Source organism: Anthonomus grandis, chromosome 1 (genome assembly GCF_022605725.1).
Source record: "Anthonomus grandis grandis chromosome 1, icAntGran1.3, whole genome shotgun sequence".
NCBI lineage: Eukaryota > Metazoa > Arthropoda > Insecta > Coleoptera > Curculionidae > Anthonomus > Anthonomus grandis.
Window position 1 is genome coordinate 58,166,904 of NC_065546.1, and position 17,508 is coordinate 58,184,411.

The 17,508-nt window shown below is 30.5% G+C and overlaps 1 protein-coding gene across 4 annotated transcripts in view; it reads right to left on the bottom strand.

Moving 5' to 3' along the window:
- Positions 1-17,508, bottom strand: part of LOC126745607 (uncharacterized) — a 295,984-nt gene that overhangs the window by 52,434 nt on the left and 226,042 nt on the right. For all 4 annotated transcript variants that reach the window (XM_050453550.1, XM_050453559.1, XM_050453552.1 and 1 more), the window contains one exon: positions 10,485-10,602. In XM_050453550.1, coding sequence (XP_050309507.1) covers positions 10,485-10,602 — 118 coding nt within the window. The remainder of the gene's footprint in view (positions 1-10,484; positions 10,603-17,508) is intronic.

The window sequence follows — 17,508 nt, forward strand, 5'->3', positions numbered from 1 at the left end:
CATTGATATAGCACAATTTTTTGATAATGCAAATCAATATAATCCTGAATTAGTATCTAATACACTAAAGGACTTAGAAAATCCAAGATCCCCTAAAATAAAAATTTTATCAAACATTCAAATTCGACCCCCAAACCTTACTATAGTTACACAAAATAATATTCAAGACAATTTAATTCACGACGAGACAATGCACACAGTAAAGTCCAATTCAGAGATCTATTAGAATCTTTGATGTGTCCCAGATGCCGCACTAACTAGTCCGTGCGCCTATGTCGTATTTATTGTCACATGATATACATGTTTAAATGGTAAGATTTTATATAGTTTATCTATGAAATCATTTTAAATATACGTAAAACCGCATGTTTTATACTATTTTTTATTTTTTTTTCGAAAATTCTCCATTTTTAGAAAGAAAATAAAATCTCAAGAAAATAATATCAAAAAATTGACCGCGGACTAAAATCCAAGTATCTTACAAAATATTTTAAACACTCCCAGCACTCACAGCCTTGTCACCTCTTTTTAGCCAGTCTATTAAACAAAGATAAAACATCTGCGTTCTGGCGATTCCTACTTTAGGCTGTGCAAGTAATTGTGTATCTCTCTCTATCCCACTGGTTTTGAGAATTACGGGGCCGTACCCAGATAAATTTATGGGCTGTTTTTGTATTACTTTTGACGTGTTTTTTAAGAAATCTTTAAGGATGGGTCTATCACCTTTAATAGTTGGGAGGGAGGTCAGGTGAGGTCATTATTATTTGATGGGTTTTGCTGGATTTCCTTTTTCCCCTTTTATGAAAGTGGTGAATTTAGAATTTGGCCTGTATTCGTCTAATTTTTTTGCAGTTTTTACTGTAAGGAAGTGTGTTTTTTTATTTGTGTTTGTGTATTTGTTTTAGTATTATAACTGCCCCTGTTTGCCCTTCAGTAACACAATAAAGACTACTTCTTTCACTATTCTTTGGGAAAAACTCTTTTTTGCTATAGTAAGAAAAACACTGTTTTTATTAAGAAAATAAGTCTAAAATTTTGTCTTTTACAGCTTACTTCCCTCTGTTTTTCTTACTTAATAATAACCACAGTAATTTTTTCAAAAAGGAAAATGTCAAAATTTTGCAATTATTGATTTATGGATTATTCTGAAGATTTTTTTAGTCTTTTTTAAAGAAATGAAGAATTGAAATTTCAGAACATTGAAGAACAGAACATTGAAATTTCATCCCAGGAGTGCTTGTGCGAAAAAAAACATTTGTCCCTTATTGGCACCCCAATATTTTTAATTTTTTAAAATCAACATTTTTTCAATTATTGATTTATGGCCATCTATTTTCTGAAGAAATGACTGGAATTTATTTATTAAATGTCAAGACAATTGAATTTTCATTCCACGAGTGCCTGTAAAAAATAAAATAATTTGTCCCTTATTGACACAATAATATCTTGAGTTCTAGTAGTCAAGATTTTGAAATTATTGATTTATGGACTACTCTAAAGGCTTTTTTAGTCTTTTTAAGAAACGCTTAAAATTCATTTACTAAAAGTCAAAAAATTGGATTTTTTGTTCCAGGACTGCCTGTAAGAAAAAAAATAAAGTCTCCTATTGGCCCGCCAATATCTTGAATTCTAGTAGTAAAAATTTCGTTATTATTGATTTGTTGACTACTTTGAAGACTTTCCTAGTTTTTTCTATAAAAATAACTAAAATTTAATAACTAAAAGTCGGAAGAAAATGGACATTTTATTCCAGAAGGAAAAAATTTGTCTCTTATTGGCATCTTACTTATACCTTGAGTTCTAACAGTCAACATTTTACCGTTATTGATTTATGAACTACTTTAAAGGTTTTTTTATTCTTTTTTGAAGAAATGACTAGAATCCATTTATTAAGAGCCAAGAAAATTGCATTTTTATTCCAGGGGTGGCTGTAAAAGACAAAATAATTTGTTTCTAGTTAGTACCCTAATATCTTAGGGTTCTATTGATTTAATTTTGAAATGAATGAGTTATGGACTACTCTGAAGGCTCTTTTAGTTTTTGTTAAAGAACTTACTAAAATCCATTTTATAAAAGTCAAGTAATTGGAATTTTTATTTCAGGAGTGCCTGTGAAAACATAATAGTTTGTCAACATTTATATGAGATAAAAGTATACTTATCTTATTCCTTTATGAGCTAGATAGAGATAAACTTATGTGTCGAAAAGATATTGATACATTTTAATATTCAAACGTTTTTTCATAAATAACATTTAAATAATAGAGTGTTTATGGGTAAAAAAATTGAATAGGTTTATAGGAAACGACAGTCAACTGATCAAAAATTAGTAACTCCCTATCACGAATTTTGTTCCACTCTTATCTTTTGGCTCATTGACAACATGCAGCAATATATGCCTTTCAGCGACACAATAAAGACTGCTTCTTCCTTCATTCTCTGGAAAAAAGTCCCTTTTTGCCATAGTAAGAAAACTTCTGTCCTTAAGCGACACAATAAAGAATATAATTATAATGTAATGCTTTAGTATCCATATGCTGATGTGCGAGATGAAGTTGAAATCCATAGCAGCAACAGAGAAACTGTTTCCTTCCTGAAAGAAACTGCTAAAGAACAAAGGCAAAAAAACAGAATTTAGAAAATTGTATTAACTCTTTGGGCCAGATTCAAAAAACTGGTTAAATTTAGAAAAGTATTTAGTATCCTCACTGTAGTTTTAGGATTCAGTATAATTAAAATGTACTGTCTTGTATAAGATTTTTAGTTTTTAGTATAAGCATTTATCTTTGTTAATTTTCATCTAATCTCTCCTATTATGCACAATAACTAAATATGAGGCAAACAAATTAATAAATATTACATTCAGGATGTAAAGTGTGTTTTTTACAAGTAAAACTTGTGTCTTTTAAACGTATAAGATATAGACAGCTAGATGATTTTTAATGGAAAAGTTGATTTTAAAAAATATACTTCCACTTTTCTGACTACATATAATTACTTTTTATCAAAAGAGATTGGTACGAAATATAGAGATGGGGGTTTTCACGAGTGTATTATAATAATATATCATAATATGTATTAATTTAAAAAAAAAACAACAATAAAGGACATTGAATATGGCAGCCAAAATCCCCATTAATAATCACCACCAAGTAAAAATAAATTTCAATACCACAAAAAAAAAGGAAATATATAAAATTTGAAGACAAACCAAAAAATTTTACCCTTTTGTGTTAAACAGTAAATATTTAATGCCTTAATACATAGAATAAATGGGCCTAAGTAATTCGTACCACCTATTCTCTCATCACTTATTATAAACACCCCACTGATGGCGCTAAAAACTAAACTTATTAAATTAAAATTTTTGGTTAAACTCATTTTACGTACTTAAATCTTACTTATATTTAAATTAAATATTATCTTCCTATCAACTATCCTGAATTTCTAACTTAATAAAACTAATCCCAAGAATCCCGAATAATAAATTTTAAGGCCGGACCTGTGCAACTTTTCACGCTTGAATGCCTGTGACTCAAGTCAGACGTCTAACAAAATAGTACGTGGGCGCATGTAGTCAAATTTTACGAAACAAATGTATAAATTTTTAAAAAAATGCTTAAAACATTTATTTATTTAATAAAATGATTAAATATCGCTTAGAATATTACTTTATGACTCTTTTCACATAAAATTTTGCGATTTAAACATGCATGTCATGTGACAATACAAGCAACACCGGCGCACGGACTATTCGCGGCACATCAAAGATTCTAATAGATCTCTGAACTGAACTATACATACGACCAACTCTGATCAAAATTATGTCTGTTAGATGAAATCATTAATAATAAATTAAACCAATTTATAATCAAAAAATCACCATTTCCAACTTATAAGAAAGTAGATCGAGAAAATTTTGATGGAAATAAGGTTATTCATGCCACCCTTCCAACAGACATGGCACAAATTATTAATTTCTTAAAGGAATATTTAAGTCATTCCCCCTCTTATATTTATTTTTATTCCCAAGAATTAAGACAATATTTTCATCAAGCTCTAATTAATCATTTTCAAACTTTTAAATTAATAGAATGTACAAAGCTTGTAAATAACGTAAGAGAGGATGAGAGAACCTTATTAATAAAATATAAACACGAAGGAAAGACAAATCATAGAGGTATCGACGAAACGTTAAAGTTTTTAAAAGCCAATTATTATTGGAAATCATTAAAAAGGGACGTAACCGATTAAATAAATAGATGTGCATATTGCCAACGTGCAAAATATAATAGAAAACCCCCTGATCAACCTCTAGCATTAACTGAAACCCCAAGTAAACCCTTCGAAATAATCCATATAGACACATTTATTATAGGGAATACCAAATTTCTAACCTTTATAGATAAATTTTCAAAATACGCCCAAGCACTGCCATATCATGGAAATGCAATATCCTGTAGTGAACAACTTATAAAGTTTTTCTCTTTTATAGGTGTACCAAAACTTATAATTTCTGATAATCCGAATTTAAAAATGAAGTCGTTAAAGAGCTACTTAAAGCACACAATATTGACATTCACTTCACAACCCCTAATCATCACGAATCTAATTCACCAATAGAGCGGTTACACTCTACATTAATAGAACATATTCGTTTATTACGTCAAGCAGACTTTAATAGCGTTGTTTTAAACTTAATGCTCATAGCTTATAATAGTACCATCCATTCAAGAACTAACTTTACTCCTTTCGAGTTAGTACATGGACATACAGGCAGCAGAGATCCCATGAATTTAGTAGCTTCACATGTATATACCGAATATATTCATAATCATAAAAATAAAACACAAATATTGTATGACGAAATTACAGACAATTCCACTGCATTAAAACAAATAATTATTGATAAAGTTAATCAGACAAAAAGACAAATAAACCCACAAATAGGTAACATTATTTATAAAAAATCGGACAAACGATCTGGAAAAATTAAAAATAGATATCTAGGACCTTTTACAGTTACGCAGATCCTAGAAAATAGTAAATTGGAAATTGAAAATCCAAAAATATGATCACATATCAATGAGACTAAATTAGTCTCTATTCTTCCAAATGGACTTGCACCGTCTACGGAACCAGTGTCAAATTCAACGACCTTAACAACAACCCCGGAATGATACCCTTCAGACTAGGCACAGCACGATTAGTCACCAATCATTGGTCATTTGTACAGATTATACAGATTTTAATTTACGTCTTTAAAAAATCACTCTAAAATTTTCTCCACTAACTTAAAGAATAACAGCGATTATCATAGTGAATATTTTAATTCCTTAACTTCATTATATGCTATGGAAAAACGCATTGAAACTCTCATTAATTAAATATTTCCCTATGAGTTTCACTCAAACAGACAAAAACGAGCTTTATTTAATCCTTTAGGATAATTTATTAAAAGTATCACGGGAACACATATATGATAGTATTCAAACCTTACAATCGAGTCAAAATCAATTAAAATTGATGCAATTAATCGAATTTCTCTTTTAGATAAAACAATAGATCACTTCAAAAATACAATTATGAATATCACTTATAACGAGCAAATTCTGAAAGCAAGAATTCTTCAAATTGAAGAATCAATTAAAACCCACGATATTCATAACATTCAACTACATGAATACCTACAAATCTTTACTATTGCAAACCAAATCACTTTAATTTATCAATCAATTTATAATACACTAGATAAAATCGAAGTAGCCTTAACATTTTCTAAGACAAATTTTCTGCATAATTCAATAATAAACCCCGATGAATTGTTATTAAAAATAAAAGAAGTAAGTAAACATCTAAAGGGTTATGATAATTTACCCCTTATTAATAATAAAGAAAATCTATTGACCCTAGAAAGACTTATTAAAGTTAAAAGCTTTTGTTAAAGATTTTCAAATAACATTTATCTTTGAAATTCCACTGGTTGATGAGAATAGGTTTCAGTACTATAATTTATTTGCATTATCAGTTTCAAACAATGAATCCTTTCTTGTTAATTTACCTTATAAACAGTATCTTGCGCTGAGTAACTCAAAATACTTCTACCAAGAGAGACAATGTCTAGAAGTCCAAAACAACCAGTATTTATGCCAGAATACACATAGCAAGATTATAGAGGATCATCCACCATGCGCTGTAGAGCTCCTGACCCTAAGGTCGACCCCTACCACCTGCCATCCCTTTACAATTCATCTGCATGACATACATGTTACCCAAATCATTGATGGCAAATGGGCAATAACTACCCCTAACAGTACTGTTGCCAAAGTCAAATGTTGCAACTCTGAATACAGCCAATTACTAAAAGGATCCTACCTCATGGAAATTCCCCAAAATTGTATGATTCAAATTGAGTCAATGGTTTTTGAATCATACGAACCCACTGACTTAACCTACGAACAGGTTAATCTTCCAACCCTAAATTGGACTAAGGTGATACAACATAGGCCTGTCTTCAACCCTCCTTCGATCGATTTGAAGCTTGTCAATCTTAAAGCATGTTACAGTTTATTTTCGTCAGATACATAAAGAATAAGAAAATAAAATGAATCTAAAATGTTAGCGAAAGCATAGCTCGATTATAGAACTTTAAGAGGCAATTTCTAAGTTATTCTGGTGCTAAAATTAATAAAATAAACAGTTATCATTTCAGTATTAATTATATTTTTGATATCAATAATTTTCAACCCTTATGATGAAACTCAAATTATTAATCATAACATTATTTTTTTTTTAATTGTTTTGATTTCACTAATGTCAGAAGTCATATCCTAGCCAATAAGATTCCAGCTCATTCTCCTATATCCCTACTAAAACCATTTCTGGCGCGAAAATCTTTGACCTCTAGGAGTCTTGAAGAACAAGCCTTTGAAGAAGGTTGTTTCTTGGTATTTTTGCCGATTTTACTCCCATGAAAAGTTGAAAACTCACCTTTTGGGTATTTTAGTTTGTGGATACTAAATGCCATACTGCAATAGTGCAGGATTATAAGTGGTGTAGTTAAATCCCAACTTTTTCAAGGTTCTTTGTTTAAGTGTCCAGTTTTGTGTTCCCGAGAAAAGGCCAATTCCATTGGTAAGTCCTAATATTTTCATTTGGCATCTTGGTTTCTGATAATCTACATATTACACATGTAATATTATATAAGTAGACTCACGCATACCGTTAAGTTTAACCATCAATGCTTATATCTACTTACTCTATTGGCGATTCCTTAATCTGGGTATTCCTCCACTTTCAGGCTTTTTTTTTTCATCCCCCAGTATGGTCTTTATTCACGATTATAAAAGGTAAAAATCTCCACTCATCTACTCCAATAACGTCCACAACATCTACATTAACATTCACTGTTAAACCGATCCACCCAGGTCCCCCACCGCAATCATGCAGCCCTTTTGGAGCCAGGTTTGATTAATGTTTGTGACGTTTAGTGAACCATGCAGTCAGTAAAACAACCTAACCAGTAAACCAAAGTCCTGTCAACATTCATTAGCTTTACTGTAGTATATTAGATTAAATACTAACTTCAAAATTACATTGTTACCACTCTCATCATTAGATTTTACTACCACACCATTGTTTTGAATAGTTTCATAATAATGAGGTGCATATTAGTTATTTTATTGAAATAGACCGTATAGATCTTGTAAACTGGATAAATAGGCCTATTTCGAAAGTACTCATGCGAACTTTTAGCCCCAAACAACATAATATAAGATTTTAGGTTTGATATAAACACTATATTTAGGAAGAGCAACATAACTTGTTCTTAGAATAATAAGTTTGATTATTAATTTTTCTTTTAATATAGATTCACTTAAAACTGTCTGTTCTTCCTTGTGGGATTTTCTTTCAAGTTTATAGGTAGGTATAGTGCTTTTGGTAATTTCCTGTTTTCTTGGTAATCGGGATTTTCTTATCCATCTGGGATAAAACAGGTGGCGCTTATATTTTATTGATCTCTTGTTGAATCCACGCCACTCTACCAAAGTGGTTAGTGCTAGTCGGCTTCCCTTTGAGAAGATCCCCTGAGCTGTCTCTATAGCCTATAGTAAGTCTCCCTCCTTCCATTGGTTCCCTTGTACCCACTTTCTAACCCTCACTGCCCATATGTTTGCTCTCCTTTTTCCTTCCTGTTATTCCCCATCCCTCTATTCAAATTTCATTTAATCCAAGTATAATTAAAGCGATATTAAAGTAATAAATTTTTATTGATTAATTATATTAATTAATTCTTTATTTATTTTTTTTATTTAACAAGCAGCCGATGACATCCAGCATGAATTAAAAATCCAAGCGAGAAGTCTTCAAGAAATGACGTCATTCGTGTACTTAAACAAAACCAGTTTTTGGACAATTTTCATTTACATTTTAATTGCGATGGTTATCTCTTATTTACTTTTTAAAAAGTTCTACATGAAAGTGAACCAGTCAAACTCTAATAGAGAAACTTCACAAAATAAGACTATTTTTGAAAACATTATTTAATCAATTTATTTTATGGTTATATTAGGTATAGCTTATTTTATATTTGTTTAATCGCTTTTAGAATATAGTATTATATTATTGTATACTTTTATAATCTAGGAATTGAAAATTATTCTGAAAACATACCCTTTAGGATATGCTTTCATCTCGCATGAGAGGAGTTATACCCCTGTATAATAATTATAACATTGTATTATGCACACAATTCCTCGATTTTAGATTGCTTACTCTAATTCTTGTAATCAGTATTAGATATGCATAAGTTGCATATTATTAATATAAATAGAGGTAAAAACAAAATAAAGCAGCTCATTTGTTAGTAGTAATTGCCGTTGTACTAAATAAAACTTTTTAAAAATAAATTTTCTTAAACCCTAAAGAAAACTATATTACCAATTAAAAAGTGCAAAAATGCGATATGTATTCCATCAATCTCGAAAAAATGCGTGCAGAATTTTTTCGCCTGTTAAACGTGTAAAAAGTGACAAATTAAATGGTAAATTCTGCCGAATAAAGTAATTCGCACCATTTTAAATTATTCATCGGGGTATTTTGCACCGAATAAGAGCGGAGGGGCGTCGTCATTAAAAATCCAGGAAACCGATTAACTTTCTCCAAACCGAGTCCATAAACAAGACCTGCAAGCACCTAAACTTTAATCTCTATCAGCGCCAAAAGAGAAACTACGTTAGTGAAATGTCAAAAAGCCATTCAGTTTATCTTCCCGGTTAGGAGACAATAGAGTGTAAAGGTTTCTGGGTCTAGGGGTCTGATGAAACATGTATTAGGTTTGCTCTTTCGTTGCTCCTGCTTCACGGAACTTGTTTTTCTTTTGTTTCTTTCGCGTTTAGTGTCTTTTGGGGGGGTAAAAACCCAGTTAAAAAAGAGTCGATATTTTATTGTAATACCATAAAATAACGTTTTTTTTTAGATAATTTTGGTTGAAAATGGAGGAAAAAGTATTCTTCTATTCCAGTTTCAATCATCTGAAAATTATATTTTTTTAATGTGTTTTAATCGTACTACAAAATATTGCTTTATTAAAAGTTTTTATGGTTATGAAAGAAAAGATTTTTTGAGCTTTTACTAGAAGTTTCTTATGTTTCTTTTAACTGGCTTTGTATAGAAAAATTATTAACATCCTTTAAATTCTTTAGAACTGGGATCTATTATTGTCGACAAGTTTTGCTGCTTCTTTTACTTTAATTCTACAACTATGAAAATCAATCTGAAAAACGTCTTCTCATTCTATTAAATGTCAATTATGGGTATTTTTTTTTAGTGTTTTGACTTTACCAAAGCAGTTTGCCACTTCTGGTCTAAATAAGTTTTTAAAAAAGAATGGTGTAGTTTTTTAACATTCAGCAACGATTTTTTTCTTTTTAATTTGTCGTAGATCTAAGGTTTTTATATTATGTTTCAAATACTAACAAAATGAATATTTTGGTAGGATATTTAAAGAAAACTATAATATATTGTAAATACTACTAATTATTGATATATTCTTTTTCAGAGGCAACTTGAGAGACTAAGAGAAAGTAAGTGAAGCGTGTTAAGAAACAAAATTCCTAAAAGCAGCAATAAAAATGACTTTTTGAAAAAAAAAATTAAAATTTACCAATAATTTTACTCTAAACTCATTTAAAAAAAAAATAAAAAGCTACTCCTCTTTGTTTAAAAACGGGAATGATCGATATATAAACACAAACGCAATTTCTGTTCCGTATATCCATTCAATTATCTGGAAATCTCTAAAAACGCTGTTTAAACGACTAATAAAACTAATTGAATTCTTCCGGACATTAAAACGCGTTATTTATATTAACGGGGGGCTTTAACAACCGTCGGCAATTACACCCCCCTCCCGGTCAATAAAAAGTCGATGCGGCATCGCACTCGCACTTAAGGTGTTTATTAGCCTGACATCGTTAAAATTACCTTTGTTGAGAATGTAGACTCATGACCGGCTTGGGGAATATTCCATCTGCACGGCATTGTACTCTTATGTATCCCTCGTCGGCCTTTAGACGTTTCAACTCGAAGTATTTCTCTGAAACTAAAAGGAGAGAAGGTGAGTTTAGTTTTTGGGGGTGTGGAATGGCCCCTATGGAGAGGCAAGTGGGGTAATAAATTTTTGTTTTATTTTTTCGTTAATAGTAAAGGGGTTTGTTTATGAAATCAAGGTGTATTGTGGAGGGTTTTTTTAAATTATCAGTTCAGTAAAATAATGTGCCTTAACAAATCGTCTGAGGCCGTAAGTGAATAATCGAAGAGCTAGAATTTTACGTAATATATGAATTTTCTCAAGCCAAGCAAATAAAATCATTAAAGATTTGTTTTTAAATTATATTAATAATAATAATCATATTTTATTAAATCAAATTGTACATCATAAAATTTTATAAATTGGTTACAATAATATTCCAAGAAGGCGAAGTTTACCCTACAGCAAAAGGGTTAATGATGGGCCAAATTAGAATTCTCCATTTATTTTTTAAATATTTGAGACTTTAATGTATACTTAAATTTGTTTATTTTAAATTGTAGGATATTCGAAGACAGAGAACTGTATAGCTTTATAGCATTATACAGGGTGTTTCCTAACTACGGTACGAAACTATACAGGGTGAATCGTTAGGTCGTTTTAATAAAAAAAGTTCCTATGAACGTATGTCGGGATTTACGTTGCTTTGTTTCTGAGATACAGGGCGATGAAGGTTCAAAAAAAAATAACGGTATTTTAAAAATACTATAACTATCCTTAAACCGATTTGGTTGAAATTTGGTGCAGTTATTTTAAGTTATAAGACACTTATTTAGCTATAACTAGATTGAAATTGTTAGGTCTAGTGGCGTGTCAGTGGGCACCACATTCTTATTGTTGAGAAAAAAACAAGGTCAATAATTCTTTTGCAGCTTTTTATTTTTTTTTTGTATTTAAGCAACTAAAAATACGACTTTTTCGTATCTTATCTTATTATCTTAGAATAGTAGGGAGAAACTAGCTCCAAACTGCCCTAGATAGACAAACATAGAAAGCACTTTAAGAGGCCTACATTCAGGAGTGGATAGATACAGGCTAGAGAAGAAGAAGTCTGATAATTGTTATTGGTTCAAAATATTGGGGAATTTAGATGTGTTTCTTGCTTGTTGTATAAATTTTCAAATCTGCTTGGGATCATCGATACATCCAGTAAAACTGTCGATTTTCAAATTTTCCAATGGTGTAAGATTTAGTCATTAATACTAACTATGACCGTAGGAAAAGCACAAGATATGGAGGGCAAAATATACGTGTTCTGTACCCTTTTACATGCTTACACAAATCTTAGTGTTACTCGACATTTTTGATTAAATTATTAGATTTTATTTATTGTTTTATATTTTCTTCTCCTTTCTTAATTTTATTTTTATTTTATCTTAAAATCCCTCTTTTTTTGAAATTCCAATGATTTTCCACTAATTTTTTCGATATGAAAGGTCGGGTCTACTCTATTTAATATTACAAATATTTTCTGAACTCTCTTGTTATGTTTCCCTAGGCGATCTTTCTCATAACTTCAGAAAAAAAGTAAATAAAAAATAATAAAAAAATAATAACTGTTTATTTTTTAATTTTTAATTTAAATTATCTGAAAATGGCAAAAATATTATGAAACTTTTTCATATAGCTAATGGATGATTTCAGTTTTTAATATAGCTAACTTGCAAAAGGGGAACTTTTAATGGATTTACTCGCTATATAGTTAAAAAATAATTAACTAGCAAATTTCCAAGGGAAAAATTATTTATTAATAATTTTCAATATTTATCATAAATTGTTGAAATTTGTGTAATTTAATTAGTTTACACAAGGATTTAATGTCTGACCCTTGTAAGAAGTAATATATTCGCCGTACAAAATTGGTTAGTAAATCAGATAATTGTGCACAACTTTGAACAATATTAGCAAAAATGGTAAAAATTTAATTTGATAAAAAAAATTTAAATATAATTTTCAATAATGTAACTTTTTTAATATGCAACTTTTATAGGATTGTAAACTTAAATAAAATATAATAAATTGACAACTTTTATACATACATAAATGCAGTTATTATTGGACTCATATAATCTGTCGCTATTGAGTTTATATTAAATGCATGGAATTGTTTTGTCCTCACAGTTTTTTGTGAAACTGTGGAAATCGTTAAAATAGCCAAAGAGATCATTTACTTTGTCACTAGGACATTTTGGACAACAAACAAAAAAGTTAATATTTGTTATTACTCCTAAAGTGCTTTTATCCTTAGTATAGATTAAAGACTATAAGGGACGTGTAAAAAAGCGACATAACTTAATATTTTATTTACTTATTTAGCATCAATTTGTGTTTTTTGAAATGACGCCATTGTATACTCGTCTTTACGATATCGACACATGCTAGTAAATGAGTAAAGAATTATCGTTGATTGAATATTTGGTAAATATTCAATCAACGGAATTATTGAAGTCCAATGTTGTCACGTTTGTTTACTTGTCCACTACGAGGGATCGTGGAAGTTACAAAAAAAGCGACAAAAAAATTAAAACATGCGTGTCCATTTAAATGAACGCCAAAACTCAGGAGGTTATATTGCACCAGTTAGTGAATTTGTTACATTACCGAATTTATTGTATTACCTGTCGATATTTTAATAATTGTCTTATTATAAGCATTTGTTTCCTATTGGAAAATATAACTTTGCATTTGATTTTAAGAGTTAAAAAAATCGTCAATAATAGTACAACTTGTTCCAGAACTGTAGATTATTTGGCATATTTTAGCTTCGGGTCATCTCATTCAAATCAAGCCAATTTATCAATTAAGCATTAAAAGCTCCGACTAGTCCCAAACATCAACAAAATAAACATCGAAAGTCACACATAATTATTCACCTCCGGCTGTATTTTAACTGACTTTTTCGCTGGAAAACCCATAAAAATCAACGTTAAAATACGAGCGAAGCGAGCGGGTCATAAATATTTAAGAAGCAATTAGCGATTTTTATGCTTTTTCAGTTTTTAGATTTTTTTTTTGGGTTCTCGCTTCGCTAGGCTTATAATAATTTTTGCCGTTCCGTCGGGTCGTGTTTTATTATACGAAACAATAATGCAGCTCAAGCTGCTCCGAGTGCCTCTGTGTTTTAGTCATTCGCTTGCTATTCAAATTGATTCTGGGGTGGTGCTTTACTAAATACTGAATTGTAAGAGGAGGAAATTCGATTTTTTTTTTTAAATTTGGTACAAGGATAAAATAATTTAGCAGCATTGGTTTAAATGGGAAAACGAGACAAATTTCTCAAAAACATTTTTTCATTGTTATATGGCATTTTAAAAGAGATCTGGTTCATATGACATCAGTCATTTAATTATTATTTACGGAATCCATTTACAAAAGTGTTACATCGCATACTTACATAACAAAAAATATAGAGATATAAAAGTAGAAATATATACAGGGTGTTCGTTAAGGACGTGCCAATATTTAAGGAGGTGATTCCTGAACCCATTTTAAGAAAAAAAGTTTTTATGAACATATGTCCTAAAGGTCTTAACTTTTGAGATACAGGGTGTTAAATTTAAAAAAAAATGTTTTTTATTAATAACTTAAACAATATTGTAAACATTTTTATGAAATTTTGGACATGTATTCTATGCATCAAGATGCATTTTTCGATGTACAAAAAGAAATATTTTCTCTGCCAGTGGCGTCCTGGAGTATTCCTAGTATGTGTTACTACATGAGATATAAGTGGTTTTTATATTTACTCCTTTAATCTCATGCGCTATTAGTAACTTCTCTAAAAGAGAGTATTAAAGTTTTAATCTGAAAAAACTTCCTAAAAAGCAAGAAAGAAACAATCTAAGTTTCCGTTGAGCAACTTAAAAACTACTTGAGATGTGATAAAACTAGCAAGTTTTACAATCTCAGCTCAACTATAAATATTAAAGTACCGAAGAGGGTGTATACAAGGGAAAACTATTAAAATTTCCATATTACATCTGAGGAAAATCATAAATTCAATCCCAGTGTATTCTTTTATAACGCCTTCCATATACTTTTCTATTAAATGGAATCTCAGCTGCATAGCGCCAAAAGTATCGCATGCCTTTTAGTTAGAGCTTCTATATTTTACATTACAACGTGTATAAGTGTATAATATGCTACGAGGCAGAGAGAGCGGCAAATGTAGCGTGAGAAGTCTCGAAAATAATGCGAAAGGTAACAATTACTACGGGAAAAAGTCCGACACGCGATTTTCTTTTCGGAATTATTATAATTGGGTAACACCTCCTTATGCGGGATCACGAATTTGTATGTTTAATAACTTTATTTTATATATGGCAACTTCTAGCTGTGTATAATATGTAAAGTCTTAACAGGTTCTTGTTTTAAATGTTTTTATTTATTACTACCTAAAGTTTTGGATCAAAATCCTTGAAAATAGATTTTAAATATTGTGGAGTAATTTGAAAAATATATAATCCACTAAAAAGCTATATTCAAACTCACAAAAATCACTTAAAGTGCCTGAACTTCAAATTTATATTAATTCAGTTCTCTGAAATTAATTTTAGTTACATTTAGGGAGTTCAAGTTAGTTTTTTTTTGGTATCTTAAAGTATTTTAAACCATTTGCAGTTAAACTCAGTTATTTATTATTTAAAGTCAGTTTTAAGGAACCTTCTTTTTATACTTGAAAAAATATTTAAATCGTATGGTAAATATCTTGTATTCTTTGAATTTATTTACTCCAAATAACGACTTATTCCTCATCAATATCCCAGATCAGATTAAAAATAATTTTTTACTCTTTTATTTTTCAGGCAATTAATATATTTGTCTCTACTTTTTATTTTTCCTCGACATTTCATTCCGTTACTTTTGGGTAGTTAAAGTTACTTTTTTTGGTAGAATTACTTTCTTTATTACGTTTGTACATTTAAAGTGATTTATTATAGTTATTTAACACGTTGACTGCCTATAAGTATTTTGTGCACTTGTTCAGAAGCCGTCGGGACTATTTGCAAAAAGTAGTTCGAAAATAGGATTTTTAATACTTTGTATGATTAATACTGTGTTTTTTTTTGCTTTTTGGGCCTAAATCTACTTTGACTCAATAGCTGAGTCACCGGCCCCTGAGGTATATTTCTCCTAGAATATGCCGGTGACTCAACATTTGAGTCAAATTTTAAAGTCAGAATTAAAATAAAAAACAAAGAACTTTTAACAGGTATATTTTATATTATGTATTGCACGTGTAGTTCTTATCACTAAAACTTTGCAAACACATAACGTAGCGAAAAAAAACATAAATAATTAATTTTTCTTAGGAGTAAATCACAAAAAATAATAACAAAATTAACATTTTTTAAAGAACAAATGAAAAAAAGACCTATTTTTCATCGTGGTAGATTCGAAAGCAATTTCCGAGGCAAAGACCTGGCTTATCTGGACAAACCGGGCAGAAAAATGGCGTGTTCTTGCGCATTTTCTGTGTATAACAAACCCTGCATCTCTTTCTCATTTGACGACCTTTATTATCCATTTCACATTTTTCAGGCAAATGACTAGGCTGGTTTTGTTTGACTTTACGAGGCTCAGGTGGTTTTTCTTTGGCTTCAGACAACAAATTCTTTATAATATTATGCCTATAATCATAGTAGCTTAACTTTTGCTGAGTAGAATATTTGTTATAAAGGTGATAACTATTAAGCAGCATCATTGATATCAGATGAATAGCAAGCTTCTTATACCATCTGATGGTTTTTCTTTCGCTGGCATAATAAGCAAGCATCTGATCTTGCCTGTCGATTCCTGACATGTTTTTATTATAATTAATGATAGCATTTGGCTTTTCTTTTTCCTCGTTTCGTCTATTTGGTTGCTTGATCAGTTCTCCACTAAACTCTGTAGATATAAATAAAACCTCCCTTTTGTCACGCCATTTACCCACTGCAATGCCTTTAGAGTACTTTGTAATAGATTCACCTTTTTTAAGTTTTTTAGAACTCACTTCGGGAGGATTTCCTTTCCTGTTCAGCCTTAAGGTTCCAGTAGCATAGGTTTTTTTTAAAATTAGCTCTTTACATAGTGCAATCGAGTTATAGTAATTATCCATGTATAAGGAATGGCCCTTATCAAGATAATTCTTTGTCAAACTTAAAACAACGTTTGCTGCATGCCCTAATTCTCCCTTCATATCTTTTTCGTCTCCAGTATATATCCTAGCTTTTAACACAAGCCCATCAGGTTCTGACAAAATATACAGTTTCACCCCAAACTTGTGCTTTTTATTTTTAATATACTGGCGAAAAACCAGTCTTCCTCTTCATAGCACCATGGACTCATCTAGTGATAGCTCCTTGTTTGGGTAATAGATCTTGTCAATTCTGTCATTGAAGAAATTTTGAAGCCATCTTATCCTGCACAAACGGTCACCATAATCTGGGTCACCTCTTTCGGGATTTTTAGAAAAATGTAAACATCTTAGAATGACTAGAAATCGATTTCGACTCATGTTATTTCTGAAACAAGACAGATTATACAATTCATCGGTCTTCCAGTAGTCCTGCAAACGGTTTAGCTAAATATTGCCCATGTGAAGCCACAGACCCAAAAAAGTTTTCAGTGTTGGCACTGTCAACAGCTTCCATTCAGTGATTCTTGATTTCTCTTTTGTTTCTTTACTTAAAAAGAGTTGTTCGGCATAGTTGTTAGTTTCGGTAGCAATATGTTCCAGAAAATCGTCTGTGATAAACAATTGAAAAAAATCGATGGGGTTGTCCGAGGTTAAATTTACTCTAAGTCCAGGCACACCCGAAAATAAAAAGTCATTTTGATTAGGCACATCAGTCCAGGTCGGAATATCACTGTTACTGTTTTGAACACTAATCGTCTCATTATTCTCAATGTCGGTAAGGCTTGCATCCTCTAAAG